Source organism: Tiliqua scincoides, chromosome 1 (genome assembly GCF_035046505.1).
Source record: "Tiliqua scincoides isolate rTilSci1 chromosome 1, rTilSci1.hap2, whole genome shotgun sequence".
In the NCBI taxonomy this organism is placed as follows: Eukaryota; Metazoa; Chordata; class Lepidosauria; order Squamata; family Scincidae; genus Tiliqua; species Tiliqua scincoides.
The window spans coordinates 223,313,544-223,331,334 of NC_089821.1; the positions used below are offsets into that span (position 1 = coordinate 223,313,544).

General features: G+C 43.3%; 1 protein-coding gene across 1 annotated transcript in view; it reads right to left on the minus strand.

Moving 5' to 3' along the window:
• Positions 1-17,791, minus strand: part of PDE10A (phosphodiesterase 10A) — a 147,073-nt gene that overhangs the window by 90,718 nt on the left and 38,564 nt on the right. The window contains exon 2 of the mRNA XM_066611361.1: positions 7,229-7,357. Within this exon, the coding sequence (XP_066467458.1) occupies positions 7,229-7,357 (129 nt within the window). The remainder of the gene's footprint in view (positions 1-7,228; positions 7,358-17,791) is intronic.

Below are 17,791 nucleotides of genomic sequence, written 5' to 3' on the forward strand. Positions count from 1 at the left end.
AGTTCTGGTCGCCGCATCTCAAAAAAGACATAGTGGAAATGGAAAAGGTGCAAAAGAGAGCGACTAAGATGATTGCGGGGCTGGGGCACCTTCCTTATGAGGAAAGGCTACGGCGTTTGGGCCTCTTCAGCCTAGAAAAGAGACGACATGAGGGGGGACATGATTGAGACATACAAAATTATGCATGGGAAGGATAAAGTGGATAGAGAGATGCTCTTTACACTCTCACATAACACCAGAACCAGGGGACATCCACTAAAATTGAGTGTTGGGAGAGTTAGAACAGACAAAAGAAAATATTTCTTTACTCAGCGTGTGGTTGGTCTGTGGAACTCCTTGCCACAGGATGTGGTGATGGTGACTGGCCTGGACGCCTTTAATAGGGGATTGAACAAGTTTCTGGAGGAAAAATCCATTACGGGGTACAAGCCATGATGTGTGTGCGCAACCTCCTGATTTTGGAGGTGGGGTATGTCAGAATGCCAGATGCAAGGGAGGGAACCAGGATGAGGTCTCTTGTTATCTGGTGTTCTCCCTGGGGCATTTGGTGGGCTGCTGTGAGACACAGGAAACTGGACTAGATGGGCCTATGGACTGATCCAGTGGGGCTGTTCTTATGTTCACTTGTAGTTAACCTACCTACCTCTTTTCCAAAAGTTTTAAACATTCAGACACAAGGATAAAATAGTTTTGCACAGCTCTTGAAGTTTAATGTTTTATACTACCAACCTCTCCAAACAGACAAAAGCACTTTCAAATTACTATAATGTAAAAAGTATTTAGAATTGTTTTTCAAAAATCTTGGAGAAAGGATGTTGCATATGGAATGCAAAAATTCTTCTGCTAGAAAACAGGAGAGCAGCCTACTTCTGCTTTGCATCTGCATTCTCCTCCACACACATCCCTCCTTATAACAGAATTCACCGTTAGCTTAGCATTCTTACCTATGTGTCCACACAAGGAACTTCTCAGCCTATTTCATCACAAGGCTTCGTTCAATGATAACAGAAGCAGGCACAACTCTGCATACAAGAAAGTTCTGAGAGATTCTGCTTCATGCAGGCAAATGAGTCACTACTGAATATTTTTACTGCTTGTATTAACATTCTTGCATCCAGTTTTAAAAACAAACACCAGTAACATGAATATTGACACAAACAATCTTGATAAACAAGTTACAAGTAGAGAGCTCACAATGACTGCAGTGAATGAAACATTAAGATACAGAAAGTTTTAGAGCTTTACTGTTTCAACTTTTCCTGCCTTCCTAGTGTTGGAAACTGTAACACCACATTAAAGCTCACAAAGGGGAACAGGACTTCCGATTCAATAATGCTGTGTAAACATAAGCTATACATGTACAAAGTAGTAAGTGTGCCAGTTCTGTGAGCAGGAGTCATATAAGGTCCCCAACTGCATGGACTGTGCCTACATGAATAAAACTTACAAACCCATAAGCTCTGCACACATGATGAATGTACAGAGGCTGGGGGTACGGGGACAGTAAGCATCGTTCATTATAAATGGTTTCATGGCAAATGAAAAGGGGTTAATTCAAGTCTATCCTGAGCACAAGATGTGCTGATGCATCTCTCAGAAGAGAGGGAAGGCTGCCAAGTAGGAACTACATTTTTTTTTCCTCTTATAAATTAATTCTGTATGCATGTGATGAAGGTGCTACTGGTAGAGGTTATTTGGGGGGGGGGTGAGAATGTGAAATAACGTGATATAATGCAAAATTCACATTTAAAAAAGGGAAAACCATTTTTACTAATAAAATGAAATAACCCCAATTTTCCCCCTCAGTGCTGCCTCATCATCCTGTTTTGTTTCCAAACGAGTTGCTGCAGCCACTTAAGGCCTGAAATCCAGCAAGGCATCATGGGGTCATTCATCTTATTGTTGCAGTACCAGTTTCCACCACTAGATGGTTTCAGCTTTCATTCAGAAATATCTACCTCAGGCAAGGAAGCCATGGCTTTCAGAAGGCACCAGTTCTCTCCCAGGAGCTTATTCTCATAGTCCCAGAATCCAACTGCAAGAAGGTAAGGTGCTGGGCATTGCGAGCAAGCACACAAGCTGTAGTTATATCATGATGAAAGGTTGCCCTACCACTTTGGGCCAAAATCATTCTGGACTGGTCAGGTGAAATTGCATATTGATGCATGCTGTGGATCCCCCCAGTAAATATCAGACAATGCCTCTGTTCTGTACCCTTTAAAATGTTAACTTGGAATAAAGACACACTCTCTCTCTCTCTCTCTCTCTCTCACGGAATTGCTATACAGGGTATGGGTTGTATAGTACCACTATTTTGGATTATTTATTTATAAGCAACAGTATTAAGCCAGTGTTATTCAAAGCACACACTTTACTTGGCCAAGAGCAGAAAAAGGGTACTGTTTTTAAAATGATTTATTAATCTTGTTGTTTGACTGAAGAGGAAAGGCTGTATTTTTAAAGTGATGAATCTTGCTATTTGAAAGGAATACTTATCAGCTATTGATAAAGTGATTGCCAGCCCAATCCTATCCACACTTTCCTGGGAGTACGCCCCATTGACTCGAATGGGACTTACTTCTGAGTAGACATGCATAGGCTTGAGCTGTGCATCTCCTAGTATAGGAGACAAATCAGCTTCCTAACCAAACTCTTATCAGCTCTGATATATTTTCATGGTCTATTTTTGTTTTCCCCACCAGCTGCTGGAAAAATTTAATTTCATTAAATTAATAAAGGGTTCAGTCCTATCCAAGGAGAACGGGAGAAATGACTAGTTGAATTGGGGTCCACGGGGGGGGGGGTGTAATGTTGGTCAGACTGGTAGTTCACAAAGTTCATTTGATAAAACAATTCTATTGGTATGCTTAGGAAGTTTAAAAAAATGAGTCCTCCTGGACCAGACAAAATCTACTCCAGCATCCTGTCTCCAACAGTGATCAGCAGCTGATCATTTATAAAGCATGTATATTGCTGTGTATTAATAATATATTTTAAGATCTGCATTTAATTAATGATATGATTAATATAATTAATATAGTTAATATATATTTAATATTGTAATAAATATATTATTATAATATTATAGTTAATATAGTTAATATTTCTGGCCACTTCCTGTTTAATGATGTCACTTTCAGCCCTCAGGAACATGATGGGGAGTCATGGCTAACAACCACGGGGGTCAAGGGAGCCACTGGTTAGTTTCCCACTGGCCACTGGCCAGTGGCCAGTTTCCCACTGGTATTAAGCAGTAAGTGCCAACAATTGTTACTCCAGTATTACATGTGACATACAGTCGTTACCACTTGTATCTGCAGGGGATATATTCTTGCTGATACTGCAGATACCTGAAACTGTGGATAGCAGTTATCCCTATATTTACTGTTGCTCCACACTGATTCTTCTTTGTGCCTGCTTGTTAGCACCCTGCTCTCCAAACTACTTTCTCTTTGCACCTGCTTGTTAGTGGTAACAAGCAGGGAGAAGAGGAAGCAGTTTGGAGGGCTGCAAATGGACAAACAGATGACCACAACAGGGAGAAATTGTGAACTGTGGATACGTGAAACTACAGAAACCAAGTCTGTGAATACAGGATGGATGGACTGTATTTTCAAACTGTTCACGTAAACACAGTTTTTCCATAATACAGTGGTTCTCGCACATTTAGCACCAGGACCCACTTTTCACAATGAGAATTTGTCATGACCCACAGGAAGTGATGTCATGGCCAGAAGTGACATCAACAAGCAGGAAAATTTTTAACAATGCTACCCACACTGACCCAGGATTAAGTCCCATTTACTGTCATTGTTAAAAGAATATACACAGTAGCTTGTTAAAAAGCAGGTCTGTAACATTTCCCCAAATGCAGTCACATACCATGGGAGCATCAAGTCGAATATATTAAAAATAAAATATTGAAATGAATTGGGACCCACCTGAAATTGGCTCGTGACCCACCTAGTGGGTCCCAACCCACAGTTTGAGAAACACTGCCATAATGCATTTTTCCATTATACAAAAATACAAAAACATGAGCACAGAAAAGTAGCATCTGATTTTATTATTATTATTAACAGTATTTATATACTGCTTTTCAACTAAAAGTTCACAAAGCGGTTTACAGAGAAAAATCAAATAACTAAATGGCTCCCTGTCCCAAAAGGACTCACAATCTAAAAAGATGCAAAAGAATACCAGCAGACAGCCACCAGAACAGACATTGCTGGGGTGAGATGGGCCAGTTTCTCTCCCCCTGCTAAAAAAAGGAGCACCCATTTGAAAAAGTGCCTCTTACCCAATCAGCAGGGGTATAGCAGGGGTATTTTAATAGCCTATTTGCAGCATCTGGGCATCTGATAATAATTGAGGGAAATTATTACTAGCCTATCACACCACTTCTTTTCCAACAATGGAGGAAGATACCAGAATTTCAGCAAGTTACTGAAAGAGTTAGTAATGCACCACATTATTTCAGAAGCTCCTAAAACTGTATTTAGTATGTGTTTTTCACTATTCAAAATCCAGTTATATGACTACTCAGTTTGTCAGATACCCAAAAGCTGAAGTTGAGTATGTGGTAATTTCAGTCACAGGTATACAGTTCTATTGGTCTGCAACTGTAAAATTGCTAGAATGAAACCAGTAGGCCCAATCCAGACAAATACAATGCAACATCACATATGGAGGAGTCCCACAGCGCTCAAAAGAATAAAAGCGATTTACATGATTCACAGAGGGCAGAGCTGTATGGGTATATATGTCACACATATTAACTTCCCATTCTTTGCAATGCATTATTATGCTGCATACACAAGTAAACTGTGTGTTGGGAGGGAACAAGGAAGTGGGGCTTAGGAGTGCACCTAAAACCTCCTGTCCCTTTAAGACACGGTTGGGAACCTCTGGAGGACCCTTAGATAATGGTACCCATCATGTTTGAGTTCTCCCCCACCCCTACTGCTGACTACAAGGGAGGTAAGAAGCTCCATTAAAACCCCTCTCTTACTTCTCGGTAGTCAGCAGCAGCAGGGAGAACCCCGAAGAGACGGGTTTCCAACACTTATGTGATGGTGGCATAAGTGATGTGACAATCACTTATGGGTCTCCACCAGTCACCATCCTCCTTAAGGGCAGAGGATTTTTAAAATGTGGTACCAGAGGGGTTGCAAACCCCAGGTTGGGAACTGCTGACCTAAAAGATATGATATCTGCAGTGGCTTTGGGACTCATATAATGTTCCTTCCATGACCTGTACTTATTTATGCTTCCTGAGAGATCAGAAGTGACATCTTGGTGGTGGTAGCATATATTAGTCCTTGATGTCAGATTCAAACTTCAGAAAATTTAAGAACAAGAACAGCCCCACTGGATCAGGCCATAGGCCCATCTAGTCCAGCTTCCTGTATCTCACAGCAGCCCACCAAATGCCACCAAATGCACCAGATAACAAGAGACCTGCATCCTGGTTCCCTTCCTTGCATCTGGCATTCTGACATAGCCCATTTCTAAAATCAGGAGGTTGCACATACACATCATGGCTTGTAACCCATAATGCAGGGCATTTCAAACTGGGGCATCGCGACGCCCCAGCCTGTGGGCCCTGGCCCCGCCCCCTTAAGGGGCGGGGAAAGCCTGGAGGTAGGATGGAGGCAGCGGCGCTATCCCCAGGATTGTGCCTCTCAGGGGGGCTGCAGGGGCTTGGGTACCCGTACCCAAGCCCCTGCAGCCTCCCGGGGGTGCGGGGAGCCCGCTGCGTGCCCAAGCCCCTGCAGCCTCCCGGGGGTGCGGGGAGACCGCTGCGTGCCCAAGCCCCTGCAGCACCCCTGAGAGGCACAATCCTGGGGCTAGCGCCGCTGCCTTCCCACATACCTGCTGCCTCCCCCATCCCGCCCACGCAAGAACTTAGTTGCTCTCAAACTCTCCCAGAGAGTTTGAGAACCACTGCCTAACAGATTTTTCCTCCAGAAACTTGTCCAATCCCCTTTTAAAGGCTTCCAGGCCAGATGCCATCACCACATCCTGTGGCAAGGAGTTCCACAGACCAACCACACGCTGAGTAAAGAAATATTTTCTTTTGTCTGTCCTAACTCTCCCAACACTCAATTTTAGCGGATGTCCCCTGGTTCTGGTGTTATGTGAAAGTGTAAAGAGCATCTCTCTATCCACTTTATCCTTCCCATGCATAATTTTGTATGTCTCAATCATGTCCCCCCTCAGGTGTCTCTTTTCTAGGCTGAAGAGGCCCAAACGCCGTAGCCTTTCCTCATAAGGAAGGTGCCCCAGCCCAGTAATCATCTTAGTCGCTCTCTTTTGCACCTTTTCCATTTCCACTATGTCTTTTTTGAGATGTGGCGACCAGAACTGGACGCAATACTCCAGGTGTGGCCTTACCACCGATTTGTACAACGGCATTACAATATTAGCTGTTTTGTTCTCAATACCTTTTCTAATGATCCCATGCATAGAATTGGCCTTCTTCACTGCCGCTGCACATTGGGTCGACACTTTCATCGACCTGTCCACCACCACCCCAAGATCTCTCTCCTGATCTGTCACAGACAGTTCAGAACCCATCAGCCTATATGTGAAGTTTTGATTTTTTGCCCCAATTTACTCATCCTTTTGCAGTTAAAGCTGCAAAAGTGGCAAAAGCTGCACCATGGACTCCACTCAAAATCTGTTTTTTATTTATTATTAGTAGAACTGATATCCCGCCTTTCCACTCCAGAAAGGAGCACTAAAGGCGGCTTTGATAACATGAACATAAACTATGATGCTTGGTTATAGTGTTAACTAATAGAAATTTATTGAAGCTCTTGCTACTAAAATGTAGATCTGTGAAAATTTGTTTCCAAACTGCAAACTAGATGAGTAAGTTGAAATAAAACAACACTGCTGTATTTAAAATGCTGTGTCATGTGCTGCATAATGATAACTTCACTATTCTGATACCAGGTTTGGGTAACCAACCAGGAAGCTGTATATTATCTGTGCTGGTTCTATAATATAGAACTGATAATATAAGATGAAAAAAATAAGCTTTTTGGGTTTGTGAGAGATTAATCATGTACAATTTCTCAAGGTTAATGTGTGGCCTGTTACCCTGTGACCTCTGTACCTTTACGTGTGCAGAAATGAGTTCTCAGAGAAGTACCATTCCAAAAATCAGCCCAATCATTAAGAAAAGGTTGTTCAGTTCTTCCAAGATGCATTATAGCCTTACCTTCCTTTGTGTTGTACTTTCTTTTCAGCCATCTTTCTACTGTCTCAGCACTTACACTTTCTGACACAAATTCATCCAGTACCTGGGGGTGAAGAGAAAGATAGGCCTTCACTTTTTCATCTGTCAAACCTGCAAAAAAGAACATCACTGTTTGTATTACTGCTATCTTTCTGAGTATTAAAAAACACAATCAGCAATGCCTGAAGAGTCTACAGTCATTCATTAAAAGGGAGTAAACAAATGTATAACGGAAACAAGCAGTAAGATGTTGCATGAAAGATGACTAAAGAATAAATGCACAAAGGAAAACAAGAGTAAGGCTCCAATATTTTCAGTGCCTTGAATGCCAGAAGTTGCATTCCAACAGCACAAGCCCTTTGCGGCTACGCCACTGGACCACTGCCATACATCTTTGGGCCATTACTGCAAATGATAACAGGCATAGTGCACATGGCAGCATTCCTGGAGGCTCCACTGGTGTCAGTAGGTTGGCAGAGAAGGTTATGTCATGGGCAGAGGAGAGAGGAGGTGGATCTCAGTGGCTCCAGGATCCTATCTCCCCCTTTTGAACCAACCAACCCCCCCATAGCTAGTATAGAAATAAAAGACCCATAGTCCACAAGGTGGCCTACACATAGGGAAGCAGAAAATATTTTTACTTGCCTTTGAAGGCCTCCTGATCACCCCTCCCCACCCCTGGATGCAGCAAGCGCTCTGTCAGCATAGCTGCATCATTTGTAATGGTGGGTAATAAGACTGGCAATAAGTAAACTAATGTTCTGCCTGTGATAAAGAGAAACTAATATAGTATGACTAAATCTGAAAGTCCATGAGTTTAAAGATTTTGAAAGTAAACTTGAGCTATGTATGCGAGGACTAAAGCTAAAAGAGGATGTGAAATTAAAATAACAGACAAAACAACTTTAGAAAATCCAACCTATCAAATCAAAAGTAAGCTTGTGAGGGAACATGGTATTGCTCTGGGAAACAACTGTTTCAATGATTTTAGGCACAATGGATATCAAGCAAAACCATGGGCTAAATCTCCATTTCTGTGGTTAGAACAAGCTAGGATTTTCTGGGTTCAGACACAACAGCTAATCCCTATTTTAAACCAAGATCAAAAATTGCCAAATTTCCTCCCTGCAGATGCAAAGAGGAGAGGAGCGCATGCAGGCCTTATGCTCATGCTAGCAATGCTAAACCATGATTAAACCTGCATGATGTCTGACCCAGCCACTATATGAGTGAATGCCTTTGCAGTCATTTGCCAGGGGACTGAAGAAGTGAATGGAAGCATATTCTGGCCTATGCTATCAGCCAGAGAAATGAGCCCCTAAGGAGGTTACACACCCTGTCTTACTGGGTGAACATTATAGCAAGAAAAACATGGCTAAATTTCAGCTCAGATGATGCTCTTGAATTGCTCAAATGCAGTTTCCTCCCTTCCCATTTTTGAAGCAGTCCAAACAAAAAAAATCAGCAATCAACTTCTGGAGCCTACTTATTCTGATAGCATAATGAAGACATGCCCTTACCTAACATATCTCCTGATTGAACAGTAGCAGGAAGGGCTGGTTCTGATGTTATTTTTTGCCAGGAAAGGAGAACCAAAGAACAGTTCTTCATAAAGTTAAGGGCATCACACAAGAGTCTCACATGTCATACCATAAACTTCAAATCTGGTCTACCTGTTCTGTGTGCCAAGATTCCTAACAGGGATGGGAACTTGAGTCAGGTGACTTGGAGTCACGAAAATGCTGTTTTTCATGTTTTCTGCTGACTCACTGACTTGTGAGTCATGTGCATGGAAGACTCGGCAAAACACTCAAGTCAGGGGTCCCCCAACTCAGAACTCATCCCCACACGTGCAGATTCGAGTCTGCCTCTGTCTTGGTGTGTTTGCTTACTGTTTTTGCAGCATGAAAGCCTTCATGGAGTTCCAGCCATGAAGCAGGGAAGGGTTAATGTTTTCCTCTTGCAATGAAGGGGGGAGGCAGAAGAGAGTCTCAGATAGGAAAGAAGGAACTGATGATCTTTGGCTGAGGGAGGGCAGAAGGAGGAGCCCAAGGGCGTTCTTGCCTTATGATTGGCTGCAGAAGCCCAGGGAGGGGGGAAAAGGAGGCCTTTTATAACAATTATGATTTATTCTGCAGGGTTGTTACTTGGGGGAGGAACTGTCATTGAATGGTGGGCACAAATGGAACTACTTCTGAGTATAGCTGCCAAAAATTGGGTCATCCTGGTAAGCCTTGCAGCTGCTGCATGGGATCCTCCTTCCTCTTGCCACTTCTGTCCCAACTCTCTTACAGTCCCTCCCACTACCTCCCTCCCTGTTTACAGATAGGACAGGGCTGCAGGAGAATCTTTAAAGTGAACACTGGCACACACGCACAGCCTGGCAGCAGCCCCGTTTTCTTCGTGGCTGACTTTTTTAAGGGGGCAGGGCGACTCTACTTGAGTCCTAACAAGTCATGAAGGGGTGACTCAGTCACTCAAAAAGTGCCCCCATTATGACCCATTTTGAGTCAAGTTGCAGGGGCAGTGACTCTAGACACGACTGGAGTCAAGCTGTGCTGGACTTGCCCATCTCTGGTTCATACCCATGTATTCTGACATTACAAAGAATGGTCTTTGACAAATTTTCCCTACTTGCAACCTCACATATAGGGACAAGTAGTGTCAGAAGCAACTTTGGGAATGAGAAGGCAGGAGAAAGCAAACAGAATCACATTAAGCTGTAGGCCCCAATGTCCAGTATCCCTCGGAGCTATGGACTTGCCAATCACCACTTTAAAGAAGCTCAGTTGCACAATTAATGGATTCCCCTCTCTTAGTAAAGCACTTTGTAAAAAGAGCAGAAGAAATTTGCAGTCTTCAGTGCAAAAACTGATTTTTCATAAGGGGTGATTTGTCTTTCAGTGGGAACCTTCACTCCTCCTAAAATTGCAGTTCTCATGCCAAAAACTGAACCCTAAGACAGTGGTTCCCAAACTTCTACAGGGAAGCTGGGAACCACCTATGTCTTTGCTGAGGCGAGGGGGATGGCAGCAACTTTACGCTGCTGCCGGGAACGGAAGGAGGGTTTTCACTTACCTCAGCCAATGCCTCCAGTGGGTGTGGGGAGTCCCACAAGCGCCTCTGCAGGGCTTCCTAAGCCTCAGGAAAGCTAAAATTAGCTATCAGAACCCACTTCCGGTTTCACAATAAAAAACCGGAAATGAGTTCCAATCACTATTTTTAGCTTTCCTGAGACTTTGGGAGCCCTGCAGAGGGGCTCCTGGCATCCCCTGGAGGTTGATGCTGGCTGAGGTAAGTGAAATCCCCCTTCAGTCCCTGGCAGCGGCATGACCCTGGGGATCACATCGCTGCCATCTCCCACCTCACCCCTTAAGGGAGCAGACACAGCCTGCTTCCCAGTCTGGAGGGTTGTGACCCACCAGTTTAGGAATCACTGCCCTAAGACCATTCAGTGTAGCACTACTGTACCACATACTGTTTTGGGTGTGTGGTTCTTAAGGAAATTAGTAGTATTACTTTTGTAATATTGCATAATCCTTATAGTACTGGATTTTAAAGACTGATAAAAGTAACAAAGATAGTGAATGGAATGGCATTTTATCATTTCAAGGTAGTACTTTAATGATAAGTATGACAAATTGTTCTGAGTAACATATTTCTATGGCAATTTTATTCCTCATATTCAGTAAGCCCAAAATCACATTTATACTATGAATTGTGCCTTGCTCACATTTAATAAAAACTTGCTAGGATATTTATATTTGGATCTTGCACATCATGAAAATCATGCCTGTCAATTCAAAGACAATAAGGATAATAGCAGCCAACAACAACAGTGTTACAAGAGCAATAAACAAACAAAAGTGAACAAAAAAAACAGAAGATAATAAAAGTATCCTGACATGGCAAAATTTTAATACTTCAGTTATGCATCATAGAGACATTCTCATGTCCCCTCTTCTCTTACCCTTGCTTAAATCCGACCGGTGTCCATAAACTTGTACATGCATAGTAATGCAGGATCACAGCCACTGAGATCAAATCAAGTGTCGTAAGAACACAGTAGCTAGCATTTCAAAAATACAGTTTTGAATCTCTCATAACTTTATGAGCCTTGGCATGCAAGATTTTCCTGAGTTTTAAAGCCTACATTTCAAAAATTCACTTCCTATCTTCAGGATGTGAAAGCAATATGACACAAACATTTTTCAAAGGTGCATCGGAAACAAGTGCAGCCAAGCGCCTAGAGGGAGTTAAGTTACATGATTTCACAAACAGAAAACACACTGAATACAAAGGAGTTAATTAGTTCTGCTGGGGACAGAACTATCCACTCCTTAACTACAGCTTCTCATTGAGAATTCACAGAAAACAAACATACTTGTTTCAACACTAATAATAATAAATAATAATAGGTATTTATATTGTAAATTAATAGTATTTACAAAGTAGTTAGTTAGTTAGTTAACCTTTATTGGCATTATAAATATTAAACAGACAACTGACAACAAAGTGGAACATATTTACAAAGTATTCCAAAGCAATTCACACACATTATTTCAGTAATCCTTAAAACAACCCTGTAAGAGAAGCCAGTATTATTAGCCTCCTTCGAAAGATTAAGGGAGAGCCTTTTGCTGAAAGCTATCCTGTGAGCTCAGGGCTATGGTAAGCTTTGAACTAGAGAGTTTCCAACTCGAAGTCACCACAGTACACCACACTAGCACTAAAAATTACCAAAACATAATACAAATTAGACATATACCACTATTTTACAGATTTGCAGTTTCTCAAAGCATGAACTTATAACTTGATTGTAAAGGACAAGAACAAGTAAGCTAACAACATCAATGTCAAAGAAAAAACATGAAAATCACATTTTCCAGGATTGGTCTTCCAACAGTACTTTGTTTATCAAGTAATAGTGCAATCAGAACTGAGGCAGAGGAAGTTAAATGTTGCACATGAATAGCAGCTGAGAGCTGAAGAGCCCTTTTGTATGCACACAGAATAATGTGCCTAGAAGATGTCACACAACTCTGACAGAAGTCCTCTGATTTGTATTACATATCACTCCCCCAAAAAAACTATGAATGTGTTATGCAAATTTCTACTCACACACGGCAAGCTGCTGCCACCAAGAAAAAACAGCAAGAAGCCTTCTTTGCTGCTAGTATTCTCTAGCTTGGATACAGTTCCACAGATCTGCCTTCCCAGAGGCAAGGAATATCTATCTTTCTCTCTCCATCCCAGGGGCTTTCTGAAAGTTTTCCTACCAAGAAAAGGGAGGAATGATGGGAAGATGTGATGATGCTATGTTCATGTTCCCATGTATAAAGTCAGAGGTTGTGCCTGACTGTCCTGGTTGAGGTCATGATCCCAGTATTAAATTTCACTGGGTTGGCATCCTGAATAAAATTTGTTCAAAAATAATAGGTAGTCATAATGATTCATTAGAAAAAAATCCAAAATCCATAATCAGGTAATACCTTAATTAGGATCAAGTGCAAAATCATAAAAGTTGAGAACAGGAAGTTTTTGAATTCTCCAAACTCTTCACCAAGCTGTATGGTAAAGCAAAAATTGTGCATGGAGATGACTATGGATCCATAGTCTATTAAAAAGGCTACTAGGTAATGTCAGAGAAGAACCGTCAATGGCTAGTAATAAGAGCCTTGGATCTGCATGTTGCTGCCTGTGTAATGAGTCACAAGGATTTTACAAACTTACAAGGACACTCTCACAAGTGATCCATCTGAAAGAACTTCTTCCAGAACCTTATAGAGGAACGCCCTTTAAAAACATGGTGATTGATGCTGATGGCATAAAGAAAGGGAGAGTCTTGTGGGCTTTGTGCTGGGCGAATTCATTGTTCCTACATCCTTCTACCCTTCAGAATTACCATTCTTGGTAGTAGTGAGACAAGGGCATCACAGTCAAGAGCATTTGGATGAGAACATTTACACCCCACCTTTCTTACATCAAAGAACTCAAGCAGTTCTGAAGCCTTAATTCATCCAGATGCTGACCAGCGAGAGCCCTGCTTAACTTCAGAACAGGGCTACATCATGTCAGAACTTTTTGAGAAGGCCTTCAGAGGATTCTTACCCATTTTACCCTTCAAGGAACTCTGCAAAGGTATATCTGGATCTTTGCACTTTAAGAACACTTCCTTTGCCCTCAAAAGCAATAAAAAATATTTAACACTTGTACAGCACTTGTTGTGTGTGCAAACTGCTTCAGAGATAAGAAAAATAGCAAGATAATACAACAAACCTGCAGGGTAAGTAAGTTCAGGGACCTGCGTTAATCGTGTGTATGGAACCTGCAGATTTGATCATCCGCAGGTCCCAATTTGGCCCAACATGGACCCTCCAGAAGCAACAGGAGTTGTGCTCTGGTCGCCTCCAAAGGGTGTTCTGAGGCTGAGTGGCGTAGCTAAGGGGGTGCAGGGGGTAGCAGTTGCACTGGGCATCAGGCTTTAGGGGGCATCAAGCTGAGCTTGACACTAGTGACCAAAATTTTGAAAATCTTGATATACAGGTCTAGCCTATACATGGATTTGACTCAACATGAATGGCCCCTGCAAATGAGAAGGAATGTGCTGATCCCTGGAGAAGGGGAAAATGCACACCTTTAAAATCAGTTTAAAAAACTGAACAGACCTTTAACAATAGCCTCCTTAATGAGAAAGAGAGAGGGCAGCTGGCTGACAATCCATCAATCCTCCTCTCTCCAGATCGCTTTGCATTGGTGAAGGGAGGGGCTGACTGAAGCTTTCTAAGCTCTTGGAGAAGGACTGGTTTATGGACTGTCTTTTTAATGACTCTTATCATAGAGTCAGAAGGTCAGCAAGGCTGTTTTTAAATCAACAGAGCAAAGAAACTTTTTTTTAAATTGATTTGCTATAGTGCGTTTTTTGCCATCCACAAGAGTGCTTGGAACAAAACTCACGTGAATAATTAGTCTCAACCTGTATATGATTAATACCATAATGTTATATAACATTGGAAAGGTAATTTAATGTAGAATGCAATGAAACAAACCCCATTGGAATATCTGTATTCTATCAAACGTTACGGCCAATTAACCAGAAAATGAAAACACAATTTCCTAATAGAACAAAAAGTGGATTTTCTTAACTCAGAACTGGCCTGATTGTTGTTCAAGAGGTGCCCCTCTTATATTTAGCAAGAGGAGAATAAACATCCCTCTTCACCACAACACAGTGTCTCTAACCTAACAGGGACAAACTTTTTATTTATTTACTTAATTTGATTTTGTCTGGGGGGGCTATAAATCTTCTTTGACCCCAGGTAGCAGATATATGCCTTTTCACTTTTGAAAAAGCCCGGGTGTGACATCACTTCCAGTTGTGACATCACTTCCGGGGCAACATTCCGAGCTTGGCACTGGGCTACATGATCATTACCTACGCCACTGCTGAGGCCTTAGGGCAGCCATTTTCAGCTTTTTTCAGCTCTGGGCACACTGACAAGGCACTAAAATTGTCAAGGCATACTACCAGTTTTTTTACTTACATTAAATTACTACATTAATTTACATTAATACTTCTTACATTAATTTACATTAATACTACATTAATTATTACACTAATTTTTAATTAATACAATTAATACAATTAAATCATTACATGACAAAGGGCACAATCCTAACCAGGACTACTCAGAAGTAAGTCCAATTTTGTTCAATGGGGCTTACTCTCAGGAAAGCGTGGTTAGGATTGCAGCCAAAGACTCACAAGAAGTTTGGAGAGTATGACGTTTGGAGTATATGTGATTCTGGAAAGGAGGAATTAAAGTGTAATGCCAGAAAGTACTGGCAAAGAGAGGTCAGACTGAGCACATAGTGAAAGAGATGTTGGGTGAGGGGCAATGATTGAAAGAAGTGCAGGATTCAGCTGGAGTGGGGGGGGAGAATGTGAGGAAAGTGATTCTGGACCTTGGAAAGATACGGAGGAGCAAAGGGAGGGACAGTAAGAGAGGTGCTAACTGCGATTATGAGATTTGAGGGGGGGTAGAATGTGCCTGTGGGTGGGAGTGGGGTGGGGAGAAGTGCCAATTGCCTGCTCCTGTATTTAAGAAAAATACTTCTTTACTACTCAGAAGTAAGCCCCAATATAGTCAATGGGGCTTACTCCCAGGTAAGTGCGGATAGGATTGTAGCCCAACACCCTTCCCCTAAAAAGCAAAAGACAAGGCAGGGAGGGTCGCTTTGGGGAGTTGCAGGCAACAGTGGCACCCAGGACCCTTTTAGCCAGCCAGTTTTGGGCTGGTGGCCTCAGCAGACTCTCTCGCTTCCTACCTGCTTGCCTGCTCCTGCCTCCCTCATTTCTCACTCCGAACCTCTCTGCCTGGACTTAATACCCAATCCTAGGCGTGTCTACTCAGAAGTAAGCCACAGATTAGTCAATGGGGCTTACTCCCAGGTAAGTGTGTTTAGGATTGTGGCCCAAAGCCCTTCCTCTGAAAGGCGAAAAACAAGGAAGGGAGGGTCGCCTTGGGTAGTTGCAGGCAACTGTGGCAGGAAAAGGGACTTTCGTGGACCCTTCGCCAGGCCAGCCAGTTCGTGGGCTGGTGGCCTCAGCAGACACGTTCCCTTCCGACCTGCCTGCCTGTTCCTGCCTCCCTCCTTCTCACTCACTCCGCAGACCTCCTTCAGGCTCTCTGGCGTCCCAATCAGCTCACAGGGCGGACTTTATACCCAATCCTAGGTGTGTCTACTCAGAAGTAAGCCCCATAATATTCAATGGCTTACTCCCAGGTAAATGAGGATCCTCTCATTTGCAGCCTTCCTCTCGATCAGCAGCAGGAGATGCAAAGCAGCCACGGCTGCTCCTTTTTCCCCTGGCTGCCGCGTGAGGGTCAAAGCAGCAGCTTCTCCCCCGTGCCTGCAGCTGGTGCCTGTCTCCTCTGGCCCCACTGCACACCTGAGGCTGCCTCGCAGCAAACCAGTGTGACATGGCACAGCGGTTAAAAACCACTGCCTTAGGGAGACCTTAGAAGGTCACTTCCTATTTTCCTGAAAGATGTTCTGAGGGCCAGGGAGAGTGCACTCTGCCTCCCTGGCTGTCAAAACATCCTCTGGAAGTAACCAGAGTACATCTCTGGTTGCCTCTAGAGGGTCCATGTTGGGCATAATTGAGACCAGTGGATAATCGCCTCTGGAGGATTAGACAGTCCCCTGAGACCTTCAGGTTTCAATATCCATGGGGGTTCCTGGAATGGAACGCCCCCAGATAATGTGGGCCCGCCTGTATTCCTACTCCCATATTGTAGCTGAGACTGAGAGAGCTTATCACTTAGTGAGCTTATGGCAGAGACGAGATGTGAATCAGGAAAGTCCCAATTCACAGTTCAGTAACTATACTAAGGGTGCAGTCATAACTGCACCTTGGGCCAATGCAAGTCCTTTGCACCAGCCCGGGGGGTTGCAAACGTGCCATAAGGCATGTTTGTGCCTCCTTATGAGGAAGCTGAGTCAGCGCAAGGAAATGCACCAACACACGAAGGTTGAATCCAGCCTCTATAGCAGCTTCCCAGCCAAGTCTTGCATTGGCCCAGCTGGGCTGACACAAGAGTAAAAGGTAGGTGTGGGGGAGATGGAGAGGAGGCCAGAGGGAGGCATTCCTGGGTGGGGGGAGGGCAAGCAGTGGGCAGCCCCAGGGGTGGGTGGGCAGGGAGAGGAAGATCTGGCAGTTATGCCGGATTCCAACCCCCATTCCCGAGAAGAACAGAGTGGCTTCAAGCCACTCCGCTCTCCTTGGACTTGTGCCACCTCCAGAGGTGGCACAAATCCGAGGAGACCCATAGGGGCCAGCAGCCCTTACCAAGGGATAAGGGGAAAAGTTTCCCCTTGCCTCTGGTTAAGCCACTTCTGGCCAAAATCCTGTGCTGGATACAGCGCAAGCCTCCTAGCTTGCCTGTTCCAGCGCAGAATAGGGTTGCGCCCTAAAACAGCTCTGACGCTGTCCAAACATCTTGCACATTTTCCATGAACATTGAACCAACTTGACTAGGTGGTTCCAGGGAAAACAGCTATGAAAGAAGGATTGGAATGGGTTTCAGTAATAGAGCCCCCCTCCCTGTGTGTTACCCATACCCCACAAGACATCAGATCAAGGAATTCTGGTTTTGCGTACAATATGGCCTCCTTGTCCTCAGAATAGGAAGAAAAACCTCATTTGCTCCTTCTGAATTAGACAGTGTTCCATACTTAGAGAGTGGATGCCCCTTGTAAGATCAATCTTTGGTGGTGAAGGGAATATCTCCTGATCTATGGTCTTGGATGAGGGTTTATGTGGAACACCTGAGTGCTTTCCTGGTGCCTGCATTTTTTTTTGCTCTGCACTCCCCATTCAGGCTGCTGAAGGGAAAGTGAATTACTCGTAAAAGTAGTAAGGGTGGGTTTTTTCTACAATAGCAGGAGGGCCATGCCAAATATCTGGCATGGTGTCAAGGACCGAAAAAAAAAAATCTAAATTTAAATTTGAATATTTAAATTTCAAATTTAAATTAATTA